Source organism: Hyposmocoma kahamanoa, unplaced genomic scaffold (genome assembly GCF_003589595.1).
Source record: "Hyposmocoma kahamanoa isolate Upper Pololo Valley unplaced genomic scaffold, ASM358959v1 92, whole genome shotgun sequence".
NCBI lineage: Eukaryota > Metazoa > Arthropoda > Insecta > Lepidoptera > Cosmopterigidae > Hyposmocoma > Hyposmocoma kahamanoa.
The window spans coordinates 3,239,740-3,264,353 of NW_020654748.1; the positions used below are offsets into that span (position 1 = coordinate 3,239,740).

The window sequence follows — 24,614 nt, forward strand, 5'->3', positions numbered from 1 at the left end:
TAAATGTGAAATCATTGTTATTGCTGCTGTCTCACTCGGCGCTCGCTTGGTAGTATTCCCATTGCACTCGAAATCAAGCGTAAAGGGAAACGGTTTATTCCTATGTACACTTCAAAACACATTTGTTGATTTATTTTTTGTTCCATCCCATGTCCTAGTTTCATTTTAGTCTATGTTAAGTTGTAACATGATTTACTATGACATGTATGAATATATCTCACTTTCAAATATACAACCTGTATATACTGGTTTTTTTCCAGCGAAACAAAGTTTCATGCTCTTTACAGGTCCCAAAAAATAGTTTTTTTTTCAGATGTGTATCAATCACGAAAATCTAAGAAGGTTATGGGAGACGTATAAATAAAAATTAATTTACTCAATGAATTGTAATTTATGGCTACCTGTAGGTTTTCTCAAATAAGTAAGGAAAGCACCGGACAACAATAAATACGCCATCATGATGCCGGGTGTCTGAAAATAAACGAATTAAACATTTATTATTAAAATGTAAAATGTAAATTAGACTACCACGGCTCTATGATTAAAAATAAAAAGCAAAAAATCAAAATACAATACACTCTCGGAAACATAAATCAAACCACTTTGCATTTTTATTCTTAGGGTGCGTTCCCATTATGTCGTGACGACTAACAGTCGTGCAGTTTAAAGTGTCGTGACTTGTATATTTAAATAAAATTGTTCACATACAGTACAGCACGATAAACTGTCGTTCACGACTATTTTTTACCTTACCTTACTGACTGTCGTGTCGTGACAATGGTAAGAGCTAGAATGACAGTCGTCAGACGATAAATAAAACGTCACGATAAAAATGTGACGACAGACAATCGCAACTTTAAACGATACTATCGAACAAACGACAAGGGGGCTTCCGTGAACCAATAAATTGTCGTCACGATATAGTAGGAACAGCTAGACACGACAGTCGTTTAACGATAAAATAAACGTCCACGACACAATCACGACAGATAGTCGTGATATGGGAACAGGCTAACAGTCGTCCAACGATAATTAAACGTTGCGACATAATGGGACCACGCCCTTAAAGGGATTAAAGGAGATATACTAGAATACTAACTAGTACTTTATGTATATACTAGAATAGTACTAGAATATGAAACGAAAAGTGGTGAAAGTGGTTACAGAAAATTAAGCGCCGTACTGGAGATGGGTATACATCCTCAAAATTGATTAAATAGATGGGCAAGACTACTGCGGAATCCTGGTCTATGGCACAACTACGGGAAGCATAAACCCAGAAGTGGTTGCAGAAGGCCTGTGCATGATGATGATGATGATGATGAATACAAATAAATGAATTGTGGAAATTAAGATTTAACATAAGGTGTACTGTACAAGAATATAAGAATACGGCACGCGTAATAAATGTCGTTTACCTGTGTCCATTCCTTTATAATGTGAAGGTAAAGTAAGACCGGGCGGAATATATTGTTTCCTATTTTATTCATAAGGTTTATTTTCGGGTGCGCTGATGGCAAAGTTATATTAATAGAAAATGATTTTACCGAAACAATTTCGTTTCAAAATGATGTACTTCAAATAAAAAGAAGAAACACTTTAAATAAATATAAATATAAGACAACATAACATACGTTGTTATGGTCCAAAGTAAACCTAAAGCATTTTTGTTATGGAAATCGAAAACGACGGCACCAGAAACACTTAGACCCGAGACAATATAGAAAAGTTCATTTATCTACATTGACTCGGCCGGGGATCGAACACGGGACCTCGGAAATCGCGACACCACGAAAACTGGTGTGCATACCAAACAACCACGAAGCTCGTCAAAATATGAACAAAAACCCTTTTCTGAGAATATATTTCGCCAGAAAAGGGTTAATAATATAATAATTTACCAGACAACTACATTGCAAACTACACTAAAAACACCCAGAACACAAAGAGCCAAATTTATGAAACTTCGTTCACCAAATTGTCCCACCGGACATCGACCCCAGGGACCTCTACATCCATTGCCCATAGTGTTAACGACTGGGCCACAAAGGCCGTCAACCTTGAAGTTGAGCACTTAGTGATCGTCGATGCTACCAAAATTTATTAATATAATAGAGAAAGAAAACTAACTTTGTTATGCTGGTCTGCTACGCAGAGGTCCCGGGTTCGATTCCCGGGCAAAAATATTCGTATGGCCTATATTTATCCCTCTCGTCAGGTTTGGGTGTAATTTGTGGTTGCGTATGTGTGTGTCCTTTGCACCCGTGATACAGTTTCCCTAGTATGGGGCTATGAATGCGTGCGTTAAAAAAAACTTTGATGAGAAATTTGCTTAGTTTGATTAGTTTTACAAACTCTACGTAAATATGTGAAAACCACCATTCAGTCAAATTTCTTATGATAAGTGTTTGTTTATGAGAGCCAGGCAACAGGTTGTTGACTGTGATAGATAGAGTACTGGGTGTACATATATGCAACCAGCAGTGAAATGTACTATAAACAGACACTCACCGAAGGTCCCAAGTTAACAGTAAGCCTGTACAAATAAATGCTAATATCGAGTAGAGGCTTGCTAATGTTGCTGTACAAGTCTATGACGGTCTCACAGAACTTGTCTATGTCCGTCGTGAGTAGCTGGTCCGCGTTCGATATCCGGTTGTCTAGATTCGTCACTTGGTAGTATGTGAAGCCTCTGTAACAAACATTTCGATAGATTAGTGAAAACGGCAGAAGGCGGTAAAGACGGCGGAAAGCGGAATTAAATTGTGGTATTCTATCGCACACTTTCCGCGATATATCTTGTACAATAGCAATAAGTAGGAAACTTTACGGCGGTGTTCAAGACTTTGCAGCTTCGTCTAAACTAATGCCGAGTCGTATAGATAACGTGACCATTATTTTTTCCTTCTAGGCGGGACTCGTGTAAATTTATTATTGTTTTAAAAATAAAACACATGTTCATGATAGTTACGAAATGTTTAGTGATCTAATTTTTTTTTTAAATATTTAATGATCAATAATTAAAATAATATCTAGTATTATGTCGTCTGGTGGGCTGGCTTTATATATTTTTCGACCAAGCACAACACATTTTAAACACGTTCCACGGGCCGAGATCGGCACCGCCATCGATTAACTCCCGCCAAAAACATAACTATGTAAAATATGACTTACTTGCTGCTACGCGCCATTCTTCTGAATGTATTGTCACGCGTGTCCTGTTTAATCAAAGCGGGATATTTTTAACTATTTTGGGGGCAGCGGGACGCGAAGCTTAATAGCGGGACTGACGCATGGTCACGTTACTTATAAGCGTCTTGCCATTGGCACGCTTTTCAACTGAACCCAATGTGGCCAGTTGATATAAGAACCATCCAATAGGTGGCAACAGCTCTGTATACGACCGTTCACACACGTTGTGACTCCCTTATTCTTACACCATAATTCATTGACGGAAGTTAATGAAGTTGACAAACTCATATAATTTGTTTCTATAATAGTCTGTGTATATACTCTGTTGTTGTAGATTCTCTCCTCAGTGAACTTTTTCGGAATTTACCGGTCATTCTTTGAGTTAAAAACGCATGCGTTCCTCAACTTGGCATTGGCGGGTTTACCGGTATGGTATCGATGGCGATGTAACATTATAAAGTAGAAGTACAGCACATAGTCATTTTTACTTGACATTGGCGCAAACATCGTTTGTTTCGACGGAGCCATAGCATTTAAAAGAAGAAGGTGTCATTTTTCCTCTAAATTTCTCTTTTATGATAGCAAGTGACGAGACGAACAAGTCGTGCGCCTAGGGATAATAAGCGACGCGTCTATTCTAGCAGTTGCAGTGACATTCAGAGCTTTAAATCGTAAATATTTGAGACAAGTCACTTCACTTCACTTTTTATTTTTATGGCTCCATCATTATGAGAAATGATGATTTTGCCAATGTCACGGTTGTAAGAAAAAAAAACGAAACAAAAAAAATAATCGCTAAGCTCTAATAGGACATTAACCGGTGTTGGTAAGTTGGACCACGGGAGTACTCAGTGGAGAATGTAAAACAAAAACAAAATGTAAAACATTTATAAATATATGTTATTTAAGTGGATAAATTTACATAGAGTAACAATATGGGGGGAGAGCACTAAAGTTAAGAGGTTATTTATGTTAATGGGGCGGGGGAATTTTGGAGAAAGTAAGTTATAAAGTGGAACAGCAATATTAGGACAATTGAAAAAAATGTGTTCCAAGGTACCGTCTTCTAGGCCGCACTCGCACAGTGTGTGATCTCGGACTCTGATTTTACGCAAAAATACAGGGGTGCAAACATGGCCTAAGCGCAAACGAATAATAGTGGAAGTGATGTTTTTAGGCAAATCGCGACGTTTAAAAAACCAGGGTTTAGTGGGTAGATTTGGTTGGAGGTTACCATAGTGTCTACCAACAGTTTGTCGTGATTCCTGCCAAAGGACCGACCAGGAGGCTAGCATTTGGGGTTTGGTCATGGCGAGCAGATCTCTGGGAAAGCATTTACAGTATTTGCATACGCCAATTCTTGTCGCATTCTTTGCAAAGGCGTCTACTGCTTCGTTGCCACTAATCCCACTGTGACCGGGAATCCAGGCCAGAGTTACCTCAATTCCCGCACAATGACATCGGTACAGAGCTTCCTTAATTTGGAGGGTGATAGAGAAATTGTCTTTGGAATGAAACGGTAGCTTAATAATGTCTTGGAGGCAACTTAGTGAGTCTGAGAAAACATTTATTAATTTTATGGGACTCAATATATAAAATGGCTTCGAGTATTGCAATAGCCTCTCCCGAAAAGACCGAATTCAGATAGGGGGATTTAAAACTGAGTACGACATTGAACTTGGGGAACCAAACCGCGGCTCCCAAGTCGCCATGTTCGTGTATTTTGAAGCGTCGGTAAAAACAGTAGTCCAGTCATGCCATTCTCTCTCAACTATATCGTTGAAGTCTTGGTTTGCTCCAAGGGTATCCTTCATGATGCGAAAACTAAGATAGATAGATAGATAGATAGATAAATAGACAAGTCAAATAATCTTTATTTCATATGTAAGCAAATTACACTTGAAATCGTCATACTGATTAAATTCTACTGCTCATTCGTAAGGCAGATTCCCCTGAGAAGAATGAGCAAGAAACTCTAGGGGTTGCTCTTTGTAAATATACATTTGAATACATCTTAGATCGAGAATACCTGCAAGAGCTAAACGGGTTATTACCACGGATTTTGGTTGCGTCAAGTTGACAAGTATCATATGCTTGTAATTTCACCAGCACCCTTGGCCTTCAAAACAGTAACGCAGTAATAATCACATTTTTGTTTGGCGGCAGAATTACGACGAACTCTGTGCACAAGGGACTCTACTGCTACTAAGTTCCCATTCATTCAGTAAGTGAACATTAATGATTAATTTAACATTGCACTATAAGCATCATAAAAAAGTAAATTACGCAATAGCTTTTATGTCGTTGGGTATAAAACACTATGTCAAGTGATAAAACTGTTTCTATGTTTATAAAACCCATTGCATTGTATATAACACAACAATGATAAGTCACTTGCTATCAAATAATCAATTGTATTATAATACAAGTTTTAATCAAGTTAACGGATATGACTTTTGAAAGTGATTGGTTGATATGCTATTTACAATTGTAATTATATGACCGTGTGATTCAATAGCTTAGATTTAATTACTATTTAAAACTCTCTCGTGTAAATTTTTAAGATTGCAAAGTTGCCTTGCTTTTTACCCCATAATACGTTAGAGTACCTTAAAAGATCAGGTAATTATCAATAATAATAAACCATTTATTTCAGATATATACATTCATCCATAACATTTGTTAGTAAAGTACTTAAGCTAGTGTTCGGTTTAAAATAATAATAAAACAAAATTATTCCTATGTATTACGATGGGAGTACAACGCATCGTACCCAGGTAACGACAGGATAACTGGCTACGCATTGGTAGCGGTGTGCAAGCAATTAAAAATTGTTGTATACTTTAAAAAATATACGTTGACACAGAATGCCTACTCACTCTTAGCCTTATATAACCTCAAATTGTAGGCTGCGAAAATTTCAAATGACAGCAGTATATTCTACTCCTTTGCCGTATGCATAAAACGGCCCATTCACTACCTGGATGGCAGTCCGTCCACAGGCAGGAAACTGCCTATTCACTCTTAAACCTCAAATTATAGGCTGGGGAAATTACAGATGACAGTAGTATATTCTACTCCTTTGCCGTACACATAAAACGGCCTATTCACTACCTGCATGGCAGTCCACAGGCAGGAAACTGTTCACACAATATCCTGCGTATGGCCTACGGATGGAGTCTCCCAGGACGCATTTCAGGATTGCAGGATGGTTTGCACGCTGCGACTATATTCATAATCCTGCATTACGCGGCGTATAAGGCGGACTGCAATGCAGGATAATGAATGCCCTTCTAGGCCATATAAAAAACTAAGCGCTTTGTGCAGATGGAGTGTTCCGTATTAACATAGGATTAGGTCGCTGAAGTCCGCTGAACATCAGATAATATTGTGTCTATTATACATTAAAAAAACAATTCATACAAAAATGGACAGTCTGTATTTGATAAGAGTAATTACACGAAATCATTATATATATATACATACAGAAAGAACTCGTAGTCTATTGTACCGGACTTGGACTTGGCTCCACGTGATAAAATACACGACCTTCGATATGACAAGATAATGAACTAACTGCAACAGGTAGAAAATGAGGTAGTTATATGATTCAATCGCTTTTGGATCAAGGTGATCTTTATGAAGTTGGAAAGACATTTGGACATGTAAAAAAAGGTACAAAATTTATGTAAATTGTAATACATATTACAATTTTATTCTTCATAAGAAAATAGTACATATATTCACGTGTTACACAGCTGTATTCAGAACGTGGTGAAATTGATCGTGAATAAGACCCAGCTTTCCATTTATTAAAACGATCATGTGACAACGTTCGGCCAGCGTACGATTCTGTTGACTTTGGGCGTCAAATACGAGTCAGCTTTTTTAAGCATTTTATTGATGAATTAGGTGTTTTTGAGTTTGATGATTGATATATCGCACTACTATTACAATAAAGTTGTAACGCAAAATTTGTGAAATTCAACATTATATCATTGCTGAAGATAAAATTTGATCCCCAACACGTCTATAAAACTGTCGTTAGAATATTATAAGGAACAATCGAAAGATATCTACTTAACTCAAAATGAAAAAAAAAAAAAAAACCTTATGTAAGCTAGTTCTGGCCAAAAGAATCCTTACTCAAACATATTAAAAGTTTTTTCCCTTTTATTTAATTTAAATATATTTCACAAGTAGGAAATTGTGATAAACTTAAACCCATACATAAATTTTATCTTTCAAAGGTACCGAGTACTTAGTACTTGGTGTAACGGGCTGGTGTCCGCAACTCGACGTCAAGCCGCCTATTTTGCGTAAGGTATCGAGTAATTAGTTGTACATCGATTCCTAAAAAATACACTTTTTGAGTTAATATACTATCGTATCAGCAGTGCGATATGTAGGGTATTCGATTTGTGTGATAATTAATAATTGAGACCTATTCTCCAAATGAGTTACGTACTAATTTTTTTTTTACTTAGCGCCACTAGAATTACTTTAAAATTCTAGTTTCGCTTCCTAAGTGAGTAGTTTTATCCGCTTATTCCCAGTTGTCAGCAATGACTTTGTTCCCACTGGCGACAAATAGGAAAAAAATTCCAAATATGTTACCAGGTGGTGACAAACGGGATAAGTCTCAATTGTTACCAGTGGTGATTTCCAGTGGCGACAAATGGGAAAAAATCCCATACGTTACCAGGTGGTGACAAACGGGATAAAAAGTTTCAGTTGTTACCAGTGGTGATTTCCAGTGGCGACAAATGGAAAAAAATCCCATATGTTACCAGGTGGTGACAAACGGGATAAAAAATCCCAGTTGTTGCCAGTGATGATTTCTACTGGCGACAAATGGGGAAAAAAATCTCATATTTACCAGGTGGTGACAAACGAGATAAAAATATCTATTGTTGCCACTGGCGGCAAATGGAATTTACAATATAATAATAATGACAACTGGGAATAAGCGGTTTTATCTTACGATGCAGTAAAACTACATCCGAAGGTACGGAATTTAAAAATTGTAATTAATTTATATTTGGTGGTTTTAACCACTCTATGCGACTCCTTGTACATATGTATAGACATTTATCTATCATTTGGAATGGGTTATTTCGAACATTGGTGATAATAATATTCAAGCAAAGAAGGATGGCGAAAGCTGCCCCAATAACGACGAAGAGCCGTTATGACTTTGCTAGTATAATTTTGCGTTTTAGTTTATGCCTAGTTATAAATATATTTTTGTATATTTTTAGAAGTCAGTAATAAAAAAAATGCATAACATTGTATTTTAGAATAGATGCACGAACACAACGCAATTGATTCAGTTCGATCATAGACAAGGTAACGTTCTTGTACGTACGTTTCATTTTAAGCATGATTGAATGTTTACCTACCTGAAGTATTGGTTATTTTATAGCACACACATAAAACATTAAAGCTATAAAATACCTAATAAAATAATCAATTAAACAGTAATGGCATAAAGCAAAAAAAGGGAACAAAAATATTTAGACAATATTTAAATGAGAGATAATGAAAGTTGCAAAGGAACGTTTTGACAAGAGACCTCTTGCCAATATCATTGTCATATTGATTTTTTTTTTCTGGCCATGGAAACAAAGTCCTTCAGCCGAAAACATAAAAATAAGTTTTTCTGTAAATATGGCCGCCACAAAGAGGATAGGCAATTTGAGGCGGCGTGCTTGGATTGACTCGGGATTCCTTAGAACGGGCCGATACGGGTATTCCAGTTCGAGATTCGTATAATTTCGCGTTTTAATCTTCAATTAAGGCACAATAGCACTATCCTATTCCACTTTAAACTAGATTTCACAAAATAATTGAAAGTCAAAATAAAAACGACACTTTTCCCTCCAAAAGATCCAGAGCGAATCCCCTTGTCATATTGATATTCAGAACAGTGTGACCATTTGTGGCAGATTTCTGCCATTTAGGCAGATTATATTTTTATTAATTTTCATTGCTGCAGAACATGATAAGTTATATTAAATGTGGCAGAGTTTGGAAGATTTGGAAATATTCGGGAAGTTCTTTATTGTTTTTGGGAATAACCTGAAAACTTGTTATTTTCTGCTAGTACGAACAAACATCTGCGTGCTGATTTTGATTCAAATCGGAATCGATCCGATCGGGTAGTCTAGAAATGAGATGGGTTTCTGAGCGAGAAGATGAACCTGATTCCTACTATATCTTTCTAATTTGTGAGTTAAATCAACTATTGTCCAGATTAGAAATGTCAAAAGTTTCCGATCGGCCAGTTGTGAATCGCAATTACGCGCGTCAACTCTGAAAAGACGCAGTTTCCGATCGGGAGACGCAATCAAAATCGAGCTGCTGAAGCGAAATACAAGACAATGTTATATACATAACCTATATCAACTTTATAATCCCACCTTCTACAGGCTGTACTCAATTAGCTTTTTTGATGCTTTGATAATGAATCACAAGTATTGATAGGTCTCTTTAATGCACGTCGTCAAAAGCACTGGGTCATAAAATATACGGGACGCCGCCATCCTTCTTTAATGATTTACTGTGCCAGAAAAACCACACCACTCAGGTACCTGGCCCCAAAACAGAGAACTCTATACAGCGGCGTACCGTTGATTTCTGTCGTCCGGGGCCACACCTTAAATTTGTTGCTCTCTCTATTTTCACGATTGCAAAAGTGGAAAGTTCGGGTCGGCTCGACTCGATTGTTTTTTTTATGATACCAAGTGACGGGGCGAACGAGTCATGCGTCTGGTGGTGAGCGACACGCCTGTCCATAACAGCTGCAATGCCACTCAGTGCTTCAAATAACATAGTTCTGAGGGGCACTACCATTGCGCCCATCTCACCTTGAGACATAAGTTGACAAGTCGTGTGCCTGTAATTTCACCAGCACCCTAACCCATCAAAACCGGAACGAACAATGCTCACATATCCGCATGGCGGCAGAAATAGGTAAGGTGGCAGTACTTCACTGGACGAACTTTCTCACTTTTCTCACTTTCTCACTTTCTCACTCTCTTTCTCACTTAAATAGTGGAATTTATTTTCTAATTTTAAGTAAAAAAAAAAATTTACTAGTTACAGCTCGCCGCCCCCATTGCTGCGCCACCGGGGGCCATGTCTCCCTCTGCACTTCCCACGCTACGCCACTGATTCTATGTATTGTGGTTCCAGAGCAACGAAATCTTTACTTTCCCAAATTAATGAACCCAGGATCATCAACCTCTCTTGATCATCGAGGTCGTCAAAAGTCGATATTTATAAGCCAAAATTTATGATCTTGGAATGGCATACGTGGAAATAAGAGTAAAGACGTTTCTCTTTATCAGGTATACATTACGTGTCGAACTGATGATCTCTGTTGCATGTATATATGACCGAGAATGACGCAGCGTTAGTTGATAACGGATCCAAAGGTCAATAGAGCTTCAGACGTATTTGCTCAGAGCCGAGGCTAGCTATCGTACAATAATCGCCTTAATCCTCGGTTACGTAATTTGGAGATATTGGTCAGCAGAACATGCAGTATATTATTAGAGAAACACGTAATTGTTTTAAGAGTCTATACTGCCTCAAATAGCTTTGGTTGATTCCGCATAACAGTGAAAGCGTTGAATTAATCACTTGAAAAAAATATATAGTACAATTGAGGATATACACTGATTACCACAAGGTGTGAAAACACGACTCCTAAAAAGTTTCACGATAGAAAAAAAAACACAAATTTACCTCGAAATTTTACAAGAAAACCGCAGTATTCAATAGGTACTTTACATAAACCAATAATTTATATATATTATTACATCAACTAAACTAAATAGAACACGTATAGTATACGACATATATTTTTCAAATGACTTTAATTCCGTTTGTAAAAAATTCAATTCTGAAATAAAGCCAAAGTGAACAGGGAAAATTTTAAAGAAACCGGTTGGGAATAAAAATAATTATTTAATTACGTCTCTGATTGACCAATAATTCTAACTAGGTACTCAAGGTGAGTTCACTACAATCACATATTTTTTAAGCATAAAACACGTAACACGTATTCGACTATGATGCTAAAACCATAAACGCATATGCTATAATTTGTAAACAGGCAACGAACTCAAATGTAATTTATATTACCCAACCTATGACCAGAGCTAATACATACAATAGCGATGTTTCCATATTGTTCACATTCTAATAGGAAAGTTAAAGAATTACTTCTTTTAAAATTTAATGTATACGCCACCACACCTTAGTATCTTTTTCCTCACAGTCCACCAACGAAGGCTGCATTGAAGGGATATGAGGACAGACTAAGTTCATTTCAAATGTGCACCCTTCAACGTCGCCGTTGGATTGCCGATCAAGTTTTTGTACATCGTTCGATTTCGGGGCAAATTGATTGCCCAGAACTTTTATCACAACTCCAGTTTCACAATCAAAAAGTTCAGAACTAACGTTGGCTACAATGCTATTTTGAACCGAGTTTGCTGAGAGTACAATAATTCTCTTAAAACATGTAAACATAGATTAACTGACTTAGATTTGTTTTCGTTGTCATTAAATAAATATAAAACTTTATTGTATAAATGGTCAGACTAAAAGTACCATAACTTTACAGTTTAATTTAGCATGTTTACTTATTGGTTCTGTTTTATCCATCAGTTTGTCTGTAACGTAACATACAAAAAATGCTTTTGACACGAGCTTCTGATATGTGCATGCCTATTATGTATTTGCCTATTATTGGGTTTACACTCGAGTATTTTATGTAATGTTATTGTTTGTTCATGTACAATAGTGTATTTCTGTTGGCATATCTAATAAATAAATAAAATAAAATAAATAAAATAAAATAAATAAAAACAAAATAAAATTATACAGTAAATTTGTGCCCTGTGTGCCCGACGTAGGAATTATATTTCCACGGTGCATTATGGCATATTGTTTAAATCTTGTTGTTAACACCATAATTGCTAAATTTGCTTGCTTACATGAATTTATTGAATATCACCATGTTTTAATACCTCGATATCAATTATTATTTTGTGAAATTGCTCCAATAGTTTATTATAATTATTAATGCATCGAACACTAAGAAAAATCCCTATCCAGCTGGATTTGATCCAGCATCTTCAACATACCCTGTCGACGCTCTACCAACTGAGCTACGGAACGAACACGCAGACTTTATGCATTTTTATATGTGCTTGTTGCAGTTTTTTTCTGTCATCTTTGTTTCCAGTTTTTTAACGACTTTTCGCCATAGCTCCATCTGTGAGAAATCTATCAAAGTTTAAGACAGCTACCAGCGGCTGGCTATAGACCACTTCACATAGGAAATGTTGTGTGACATTTAACATTTTTACGTTTCACGCATTTAATTTGTAATTAATCTCTCAACGTTGTAAAAATAAATAATAAATTTGTTATAATGTAACAAAATCAAACAATATTTGTGGCAGTTGCAGTTTTATATAAAAATGACAGTATTAATATACTGTCATAATCTACTTAATGGTAAAAAGAAAATTAAATGATAAAGATAACAATAAATTAACCTAATTACTTGATGTGTAAAACGGAATATTTTATCCATAGCCGTTTACACCACAAAAGTCGATGAATCGAATCGGCTATAGTGTATATCGCGTTAATACGAGTACATATCGTACCTTCTATGCGGGTCGTTTTCTTTTGTTTTTTGCTATGTGTGATGTTTCTGGAGCAATTGTTCAAATTTCGTTTTTCTTTTTTTTAAGGACACTTTGCACTTGGCCGCTGATGGCCTTGACTGCGACGCCGGAAGAAAAGGGGGCGAGCTGAAGGCTCATAACCCGTATGTAACGTTAAAATTTCGTTTCGTTGCAGTTGATTTTATGTTCACTTTGTTTACTTTTTGTTGACTTTTTGTCTAGTTGTTGTTGACTTTTTCATTCACTGTGTAGTTTTTTTGGTAACTTGATAATATAACAATTGAATTATTTTTATTAAATTATTTGTTCTTAAATTATTTTCTGTAAATCGCTTCTCTCTTCGTTACAAATTATTTCGATGAAATATTTAAATCGATTTTTTTTCATTCGATTTTACATCACCACATCTCTAGAAACTTCTAATCTTAAACGTCACGCTATGTGAAATGTACTATAGTGAAGTAGCAGTAGTAGAAGTAGTCTCAGACGAAGGAAATGTGGACCATATTATTCTTTGACTAGCCTAACTTACGGTGTTCCCTGTATGACATCCTCCCTCTCTCTATCCCTCGCCCTATTTCCTTTAAATACCTGTTGTCCCTATCCTCTCACTCAAAAATGTATCACATTCTTTTTAAATTCATACATATAAATCATATTAAATTTTAAATATTATTCATGTATTAACATTATACTTAATATGCAAACATGTTTCTAACGACTTGTGTTGTCTAATTTGTGCCGTCTCTTTTGTTTTAGGAATCAAAAATCTCTTCGATACTCCCTCTGAGTCTCCGAACAAAATTGTCTGTGTATTGTCTAACACAGGGTGTGTTAGACAATACACAGACAATTTTGACTATGACGTTTATGAAACTAGAAAACGGACACTGGCAGAATTGAGACTAATTATTAAGAAAAGAGGAAAAAGAGATGTAGTTTTAATAATTTTATTGTAATATGTAGTTTATTGAATATCACATTGTTTTTTTTTACTCCATGACATTCAATTATTTTTTTGCGAAACGACTAGTTTGTTCATTGACCTACCAACAAATGGACGTCGGGTCTAATACAAAAACCACGAAAAAAATGTCCGAAGTTAACCTATACAAACGTAGTGACATGTAACGAAATATAAAAAACTAAAACATTTAATTTAAATTGTACGGTCATTGCAGTACTGCCTAATTTTGCTTGCAACAATTTAAGGGCCCCAAAAACACCATATTTAGCTTCTACTGGAAATTTAACAAAATGCACCATATTTAGCTGCGACTGAAAATTACTTGAACACAAGAGTAATGGAGTAGCCTTTATCGTAAATATTAATTAATTTTTATATATATTATTATGTCGAATTTTGTACAAATTCACTTAAAGGAATAATAAAGAGTTGGGCAGATACATACATACAAATATTACTACAAATGTGAAAATAAGCGTGTACTATAAGAAATGACCGATATTCCAGCTAAACGTAAACTCAAATATCAGTAATTGCGAAGACCGATTTACAATAAAACCGTTACGCTTTCGAGTAATTTTGATGCTTTTCACAAAGACAAAATTAGCTTTTGTTTTGTAATCTTCCTAAAAAAATACATTTGACATTATGAAAATTCAAGCTAACGTTATTTCGAGCAAATGTATTTTCTGACTTTTGATAGGTAATCCCTAGCCGTAAAACGAGTACAACAATATTTTGTTAGTTATTGCTAACATTTAATAAAAAATCATTTTAAAAATAAGATGCAAAATCAAAACGACTCTATAGTTTCTTTGTTCTAAATATTTCAATCACTTGTGGTTCGAACAATTGAAAATGACCAAGAAGTTTATATAAGCTTCTTGAAATTGACGTAATGGGTCTCTTTCCATCTTTCGCGCATGCAATGTGTAGAAAAGGGACAATTAGCTATTTGATTATTTTGTGTGCTTGTGTAATTTATATTTACGATTCATTTATATATAAATTTAATAAATTAAATACTATGAAATTGTACAAAATAACACTTTTAAATGACAACTATGATAACACAATAAAAAAAATAATAATAACGCACACACTCAATATAGCCCCGCACTAGGGAAACTCTGTGTCGCGGGTGCCATGGACACACACATAGACAACCACAAATTACACCCAAACTCACGAGAGCAATAAATGTAGGCCATACAAACATTTCTCCCGGCCCGGGAATCGAACCTGGGACCATTACTAGGGACTATATTTGTACTAATATATTTGTTTAGTGAAAATATGATACAAAATCCTGTTTTTACATTTTACTGCTGTATAATTTTTACAAGTTATTATTATATGGTACTGCATGATTGACAACCGCGCTGTCAGTAGAACAAACGAAGACTGTTGCGCGATTGACGCTCTGTATGCGATTTTAACGCCCTATAGGTGCGGACACTTTTTAGCGCGAACCCGATGTCCATTTATTGGTAGGTCAATGAGTTTGTTATAATTTCTTGCTTATGTTTGTGGAACTCCGGGACTGTTTGTTTCCCTTGGAAAAAAATATCGGACAATCATATTTGATCTCAAACTAAAAAAAATGTACTATAAGTAAGCAGGCAACAAAATTCACAGGATCTTAAATCTTACCAACGAGTGATGAAATAAAACAAAGCCAGCTGTAAGTCAATGAAAGCGCACGAAAGTGTCCTTAATAACGGAAATGTGGGGCCGGAAGTGGGAGATAAGATCGTAAGCCACAAGTGCTCGCGATTACGCCTAATAAAACGGTCTTTAGGACAACAACTATATGAAGAATAGCACAGTGATTCCTATCTATATTGAAATACTAAATTTGAGATGTATGGCGTGACTCAGATGGACAAATTGCGGGGCAGTTTAATAAGAGAGCATTGCGGCGTGTGAGAGGATGTAGTGACAAAGATGGATAAAGAAAGACGCTTAGATTCTATGGGAGAGCCTATAGAGCACATGGTGTAGTTTATACGCGCCGTAAACGCGCGTCATCTGCGCATACACGCGTAGCAGACGCGCTGTAGTGAATCGACTCAAACGCGAGCAAACATCGCGTTGCAAGCAAAAAGCTACATACTCCACTGGAGTTTACACTTAGAATTTCATGTAGTTACTTCATTTCAAAAATCTACCTGAAAGTAACAAACAAAACTAAAATTAAAACTATCTTTTAGTAAAATGCGCTATTCATACGCGCGACTACAGTGCGTATGCAGCGCGCATATGCGGAGATTGGCGCGATGAAATACGCCGTGTACACGGGCTCTTAGGCCCGGCATCCACAAGCGGCAAGCAGGACGACACGGCAAGTGATTTTTATGCGACAATTGTATGACAAATTGTATGACATTGTAATCGAAATCTCAATGATAAAAGCTACAAAAAGAAAGCTGCAGTAAGCTTTAAGGATATCGAGCCAATTATCTGCTGAGGCAACCTCTGGAATGCCTCAGCAGGTTTCAAGACGCCGAGTGCGGGTTTGCAGACGATGGGAGCTCGGCATGCCAGGTAATATTAGCACAGATTACTTAATAGTTACTACGTAACAGATACGTCACTCTCATACAATGGAAAATACTTGCGCTATAATAGCCTACTAAATCTGACTAATTACGCCCGTCGTTCACTACAAGGAAAAAGGAACTTATGCACGCGCTCATAGAGCTGAAAATAATGTTGACCGTATGCAGTCGTGCGGAACTGAATGCTTGGGTTGTATTACAAGGATTGTAATGTAAATTAAAAACTTGTCTGAGCGCTTGCACTGTCGGCGACACACTCAGCGGTAGGGACTTCTACTCTGGCCACACTGAGGCGACCGCGGAAGCGTTCCGGCCACGGGAATTTTTGTAATGTACGAGTTTATATGAACCCTGGACGGAACTCCGAAGCACCACCCAGTCCAAAACCAATTTAGAACAGCTCAAATAGACCCTACCGGAAATGGGTTTCCATTGGGTCAACCGAAGTCTTCAAACAATTGCTTTTTATTTTGATTTAATATTTCATTATTAAATTCTATAACTGTTTGTAGTTTATGTGTTTTGCTTAATAAAGCCTATTTTATTTTATGTCTTACAGCTAGAATACAGGAATACCGCTAATGGTGTTTTGAACGATTGCATAAAATAACCTGTTTACGGAAACCGGTGCATTAGCTCGCACAAAAATTTGCGAAGTTTATACATACGTGATAGTGATCGTAATCGATACTTACGATTAGACCAATGTTATCTTAATGTAATAAACACAATATTATTCTAGTTTGTGGCACAAACGTGTGACACATTATCGTTCTAGATTTTCAGACACAATTATTGTTTATGTTATTATACAGAAAAAAACCTAAAAGTGACGTTATAAATGCAAAATCTAGACCTAAACTGTGACCCGACTTGATAAACATGTACGGGCAAGTTAACAGATGGTAGGATAGCGGTTATCACTATGAGCGTTTGATGAAGATGTTCCGGGTTCGATGCCCAATTGAGGAAACAAGCCTTTCTGTATTGGTTCTGGTCTAGATGTTCTGTTATGCGTAGTGTCATAGGATTTCACAAGTTCACAAAAAATCAGCCAAATACTAACATGAGTCATTCAGACATAGGTCTAAAAAGTTTACGCAGGAAATGAAACCATTTTTCCGGATTTAAATCGCGTATATATGTTTTTTCAAACAAAAAACGGTAAAAAAAACAAAAAAGTTTGAAAAAACAAATATACGCGATTTAAATCCAGAAAAGTAGTTTCATTTCCTGTGCAACAATCGCGAAAACCTAAGAACTCGATAAAAGTTTACGATTATGTGTTCCCCGTAAACTTCAACGTAAAAAAAGTAGCTTCTTCGAATAATTTGTGGTTGATTTTTAAAAAACTACTATAGGAGCCCAAACCCTCCAAATGAAACAAAGTAACTCGCGCTTTGGGGATTATTATAACAATCGAGCTATTGCGTATATGTTTAGATCAAAGTTTGTTAACCTGTGGTCCATGGACCCCTAAGGGGTCCGTGTTATGAACGCCGGGGGTCCATGACGAGCGTACCTAACATATAAAAATTGGTATACAATATGTTGTGAGGTGTAGTGCACGTGACCATCGCGTTATTTATTATTACAAATTTATAAAAAGAATGCTTATCTTTTAACTTTTTTTTTCTAATACTTATTACCTTATTAATGTAAACGGCACAACAAACACTTGCGTAGGTTTATCCGTACACCGCAAAAAGTCATTCTTCACCTTTCGGGTGGGGTTTTTGAAATTTTGAGAGGGGTGCATGACTAGAACAAGGCTAAGAAACCCGGTCTAGATATATGTATAGACACGAGACATGCAATTCACATTCGTCAAAGTCATAAAACAAGATTTTTCTTCTTGTTTATTTAGTTTTCTCATTTGTCATTTTTAGTCAAAAATTAAAGAGACAAAAGTATTAATATCAGCACTGATAATTATTTAATAATATCTTGAGAAGATAAAAAAAATTTAATATTTTTATGAAAAATAGTGACAGACATAACATTAATACGAGGAATAAAAATAAACTAGCTGTATCAAATTCATTTAAGGGGCAATGTATACGCTTCTATAATAAGATATTCAAAATTTGTCATTTACGAGATTTAAAACTATTGTGAAACAAAAACTTTATACTAACGGTTATTATACAACTTCTGCGTATTTGGATGACAAAAATCCTTGGTGACCCGATTTTGCTCTGTCAGGTATTCTCGATCTAAGATGTTTAAATTAAATATTGTAATGATAAATGTATTCAAATGTATATTTAAAAAAAGCAACCCCTAGAGTATCTTGATCTTCCTTCTCAGGGGAATTTGCCTTACGAATGAGCAGGCGAGTTTAATCAGTATGACGATTTTAAGTGTAATTTGCTTATCCATGAAATAAAGATTATTTGACTTTTACTTCGATAATTTCGAACCCTACTCTGTTATTAAAGTCTAAGTTAATGCTTGTTGTGTCTTGGTAGACAACGTGTAAACATCTTTCTTCCTATCGAGTTCTTAGGTTTTCGCGATTGTTACACATATGAAATGAAACTATTTTTCCGAATTTAAATCGCGTATATTTGTTTTTCCAAACAAACCGATCACGGTTGACACGGTCAACCGTGACCATGGGACCTGTAAAGGGCCCGAAGCGTCGGTTTGTTTGAAAAAACAAATATACGCGATTTAAATCCGGAACAATAGTTTCATTTCCAATCTTTCTTCCTTTCAAAATACGTTGTACAAAGTGCTTAATGGAAGAAGATGAAAACGAAGCCCTTGTGGGTTTTATAACAATATTTTTGTTTAGTAGAGCGTAGTTATATTTGAGATTGAATTGCGACTCCATCACGACTAATGACTTGACCACTTTTGTTGGATTAAAATTGGTAATAATTAAAAAAAAATGTAAAGCCATGTTTGTTTGCCTGTCTTTTTTCTGTTAAGGAACACAACAACATTTACATGAAGCATCGAATTCGCATTAAGAGTATCATGTTGCACTCTTAATAAAGCGACGAAATTCGAAAAATAATATTTGAGATAATGTAAGATAAAAAAATAATTACATGACACTAAATATAAATGCCATTTATTTTAGCTTGTACGTACAGTTACCGTCGTTTTGTATTTGTCTGGCATTTTGACCTTCTGTCTGGATTTATCGGCTTAGGGTAACAATTTTCGGAATATAAAGTAAAATAATAACATCTGGATAACAAAAGGGTTATCACTAGGATCTAATAAAAATAAGAAAAACAAAACACACGACGGTTTCGTGATCTTTTTAGGTGGGTTTGATGCCCATCTCGGGCGTAGTGCGTACAGACTTTCAATTTTATTTAGTAAAATGTCTGGACTTTTTTCCAAATATCAGACTTTTTGTCCGGAGTATTCAAATTTCGAAATGGTAACCCTACTTGTGTTTAGTTCTATATGCAATTTTTAACAATTGCACTATCATATCCGTGGGGTGGAGATACCATAGTATAGTGGAGTAGTTAGTGGGTTTTATCTTTAAATTATGTGTTTGTAAGCTAAAGGGAGAAAAATAAATAAATTTATATTGTATTTAACGAGTTTTTAGGTTTTCGCGTTTGTTACACTTTTTTTATATAAAAAATAAGTGCGCATTCGACCTCCATCACACCTGATGGAAAGTGACGATGAGGTCTAGGATGTAGCATGCACACCTAAAAAATGCCTATTCACCTATATTTCAAACAAACCAAAAGTTTCGGGCCCTTTATAAGTCCCATGGTCACGGATGACAATCAACAGAAAAAAAAGACGCGATTTAGATCTGAAAAATTAGTTTCATTTCCTATTGTATTGTACCAAATAATACATACAACCGCATTACAACTGCTACTTTGCAAAAGCGAAAATGTAGCAAATCTGCCGCCTAAAAGTAATTAGATAGATTAATTCCTACATCAAATACTCGCTTATCATTTGCACGTGATTAACAGATTACAAAAAAATATCATTTTTACTTACTTCAGATACTGTTGGTATAGATGTAGCGTGAGATTAGTTCGGATACGTAACTTCGTTTCTCCTATACTCCATTTTAATACGTTATTTACTAATGATATCTGCAAAAAGATGTAATTTGTTAGGTAAAGGAATTCTACCATAGATGTTTAGGCTCAGTTTACATTGCCACGGAACTGGATGGAACTTTTGTAATCACAGCATAATGAACATTATGTTAATTGTGTAACTTTATGTATGTATGACTGTAAATTCTACAGAAATTATACTAACCAAAGGCATCGCTGTGAAGAACTGCAGTAGTAGTCTTTTAAATTCCGGCAGATTCATTGTGATTATGGACCTGTAAACAAATTACGTTGATTAATACTTACAAGCAGTTTTAGTAGCTACTGGTGTTTTACTAAACACCTAGTGAAAGAGTTCGTCCAGGGAAGTACTGCCACCTTACCTATTTCTGCCGCCAAGCAGTTTTGACGTTGGCTCCACCCACACTCCCCGCAACCCGCACCTATTCGCCGCCCGCTACCCGTACGTCGCAGCACAAACCGATCAAAAGTAATTTTCGCGCGCTTATCGTCTACCCGTAAACATTGAATCCATAGAGTCGTATTCGACAACTTAAAATTTTTATTACACTTCATAATTCAAATAAACGTATTATTTAAATATCTAACCCTAATTCTAAAGAACAATTTGAATAAAATGAGCTTACACCGCTAAATTTTAAATTTATTTATTTGTTTGCAAATTTTACAGCTTTTACAATTGACCTACTTTAAACTTGGTTTACAATTCTGAATAATGTAGTCACAGATCTTGGGATCTGAATATCCCAAAAAATCAATTTGATCTCAATATTGGTGTTAGTAACATCACGTCTGGAGAGAATTGGTAACTTGTGGTTGTAGAACGTATTTTCTCTTCCTTTTCTTCAATGTTTACATTGAACCTAGTCTATTCTAATATGCTAATAGGTTGAAATTTTTTGCATGGCTTCTATCAATTTGTATTTTAATTGACATGAATTATTTCAGCCTTGGCGTTTGGCTTCCCTAGAAAAATAAAAAAAACTAAAAAACTATAAAAAAGAATTTAAACACTTGCAGAAAATTGTCAGATATTTACATAGATATACACACACATACACATACACCTTCACACATGTAGACACACAAATGCGCATACTCTAATCCATTTGTTTATTATATTGTAAGTAAGTAGCTTCATTTAAAAAATATAGTAATTAAAAATTAATGTCTAAATCTATTAATACAACGGAATTCAGTTATAATATGTTATCAATACATATTTCAATTTGTTACATTGTTCTTTGATAAACAATATTTTAAGTCGCTTCGTTCTGGCATCGAATTAGTTACTACATAACGTAAAAAAATAAATTTTAATCTGACAAATTGTAATTGGCCATGTAAGTACATTATTCAGAATTGTAAACCAAGTTTAAAAGCCATTGACCTACCAACAAATGGACGACGGGTCTAATACAAAAACCACGAAAAAAATGTCCGAAGTTAACCTATACAAACGTAGTGACATGTAACGAAATATAAAAAAACTAAAACATTTAATTTAAATTGTAACGTCATTGTAGTAAAACCAAAAACCACCACCATATTCAGCTTATATTGGAAGTTTAACAATATGCACCATATTTAGCTTCGACTGAAAATTACTAGAACACAACAGTAATGGAGCAAATAAATTTTAATCTGACAAACTTTGTAATTGGCTATGTAATTACATTATTCAGAATTGTAAACCAAATTTAAAAGCTGTAAAATTTGCAAAAAATAAATTAAAATAATTAATTTAGCGGTGCATTAACTCATTTTATTCAAATTGTACTTTAGAATTAGGGTTAAATATTTAAATACGTAATACGTTTATTTGAATAAGAAAGTGTAATAAAAATTTTAAGTAGTCGAATACTAACTCTATGGATTCAAAGTTTACGGGTCGACGATAAGCGCGCGAAAATTGCTTTTGATCGGTTTGCGCTGCGACGTACGGGTAGCGGGCGGCGAATGATAGGTGCGGGTAGCGGGGAGTGTGTGTGGAGCCAACGTCAAAACTTTTTTAGCATGAGCGCTCTTAAATCAGCGTCACGGGCACGCGGACGAGTCTGGTTTGAATTTGGTCTTTGCGGCGGCTGCGCGGTTATATTGTTCAAAGGAATTTAAGTGTTGTTGCCTAGGAAATAAAATTCAGATTTGCCATTAATGTACGGACAATCGCACACCAGACTACACATTTTTGTTCGAAAATCGCATCCAGTGCAACGGAACAAGATACGTCAATGTGTAGCTTGATGTGCTGGCGTGTATACAAGAAAGGCATAGTAATTGGGCGGTCGCCGCGCGGCACACGCGCGAAATCTTTCGCCTCGTGTAACTGAGCGCTTAAGGTTCATTTTTATTTGATTAGTTAATATACAGTCACATTCCGATATCAACATCTACAGCTTAGACTATTAGTTTATTTTTTTCCATCCTCTAAGATCTACAGGGTCAAGAGCACGTCAAGCTGACACTTGAGATTTGAATTCAACTCTATGCCGTTAACGATAAGAAAGCTGCAAAGTCTAAAAGTGTTAGTCTTTTCTCATAAAATTTTGACAATAGGTAGTATCACTGCGGAATCCCGAATATTAAATCTGAAAATTTTATTCTTTTTTATTCCACACTTCTAAACTTTTCATTGCAGGATTGCATTAGGTGTGCATACTATGAAGTGGACCTCATCATCACTTTCCATCAGGTGAGATGAAAGTCAAAAGCAACTTATTTTTTACAAAAAAAAAAATATAATTAATTATTACATTGAAACAGAATGTGCATTCATTGACTTCCGTAATACACGAATATATTGTCTACTTAAAGGTAAAACCACATAAGTGAAATTTTCCACAAAGTGTTTAATTTATAATAGCTACGGTAAAAAAATCACTATCTTTCTGCACGTGAAACTCAATAGCAAAAAGCTATAAACTTTATAATTTTTTACAACTGGTACATAATTTGGAGATTTTTTTTGGGGAAAAAGTCACTACCCTTTAAGCAGACGATATTATGCTTGAGGCTTGAATTGAACAAATTGTAATTTTTTTCTTTTTCATTTAATGTAATGAGAATGACACCTGAATATTTTTCTTTACAGTCCAGCCGTCGTAAGTAAACATCTGTTAGTCAAACTTCAATAATGTTTTATTCATAATTTCGAACTATATTTAATGAATTGAATGGCTACATGTTTAAACTATTAAGATTTATAACAATGTCCCGCAATGTATATTAAGCTTGTGATATTGAAATAGACGTACTATTATTAACTAAATTAAATGCAAAGCAGTTATTCATGGCTAGTGTTGGATTTGATGTGTAATTTGAAGTTCAGGAACAGTAGGTATAGTGTTCAGTACAATAGTGTTATTTTTTTTACGTGTTGGAGTTTTAATTTTCGTCGATTTACACTTGTGTTGCCAGTATATATATATTTCTAGAAATCCCGAGTGCTAATAATCCATCATTCTTTCTCTGTATTGGTGGCAAAGACTGGATGTTTGGAGATAAACCATAATAGAAAGTATGTAGCAAATGCTACATTGTAATACATTTTCCTTACAGTATAATGTTGGAGAATATAACATTTTTATGTTTTTATTTTTATTTTTATACCAGTACAACACACAAGACTCTTTTGCACATACACTTTTTCACTACATTTTTTTGTATTTGATTGAGGAATTTTATTATTTATATACCAAATAATAAACTATACACATTTGTTGAACACCTGGCCACAACTCTGTACTAGTTCAACTAGTTCAAGCATATTCCTTTATGTTATTCAAACTTAGTTTGTGATAGCTCATTTGAAAGAAAAAAAAAGAAAATTTTATTCAGTGTCATTTTTAAAGTTGCACTTACTAAATAAAGAGTGCATTAAAACTAAAATAAAAGATACTGAATACGCACCACTCAGCATATGGCGCTGATATTATGTGTAGCCCATGGAGTGCGTCTCAGGCGCACCAAACAAACACCGCACACGAGACACTGACATTTTTATATACACAATTAACAAATAGTGTGTTATGTAATAACAAATAATCCTTTGTTAAAAGACTTTCTTGTGTTATTTACATAGAGTTATAACTTACAGTTATAATTTGGG

At 35.2% G+C, this 24,614-nt stretch overlaps 1 protein-coding gene across 1 annotated transcript in view; it reads right to left on the reverse strand.

Moving 5' to 3' along the window:
• The window catches only part of LOC113236600 (ATP-binding cassette sub-family D member 3), a 42,432-nt gene extending 21,666 nt beyond the window's left edge, over nt 1-20,766 (reverse strand). Inside the window, exons 1-4 of the mRNA XM_026472744.1 lie at nt 20,691-20,766; nt 20,421-20,518; nt 2,512-2,692; nt 402-471 (exon numbers count right to left, since the gene is read on the reverse strand). Coding sequence (XP_026328529.1) covers nt 402-471; nt 2,512-2,692; nt 20,421-20,518; nt 20,691-20,747 — 406 coding nt within the window. The 5' untranslated portion in view covers nt 20,748-20,766. The remainder of the gene's footprint in view (nt 1-401; nt 472-2,511; nt 2,693-20,420; nt 20,519-20,690) is intronic.
• Nucleotides 20,767-24,614: the final 3,848 nt, after the last annotated feature.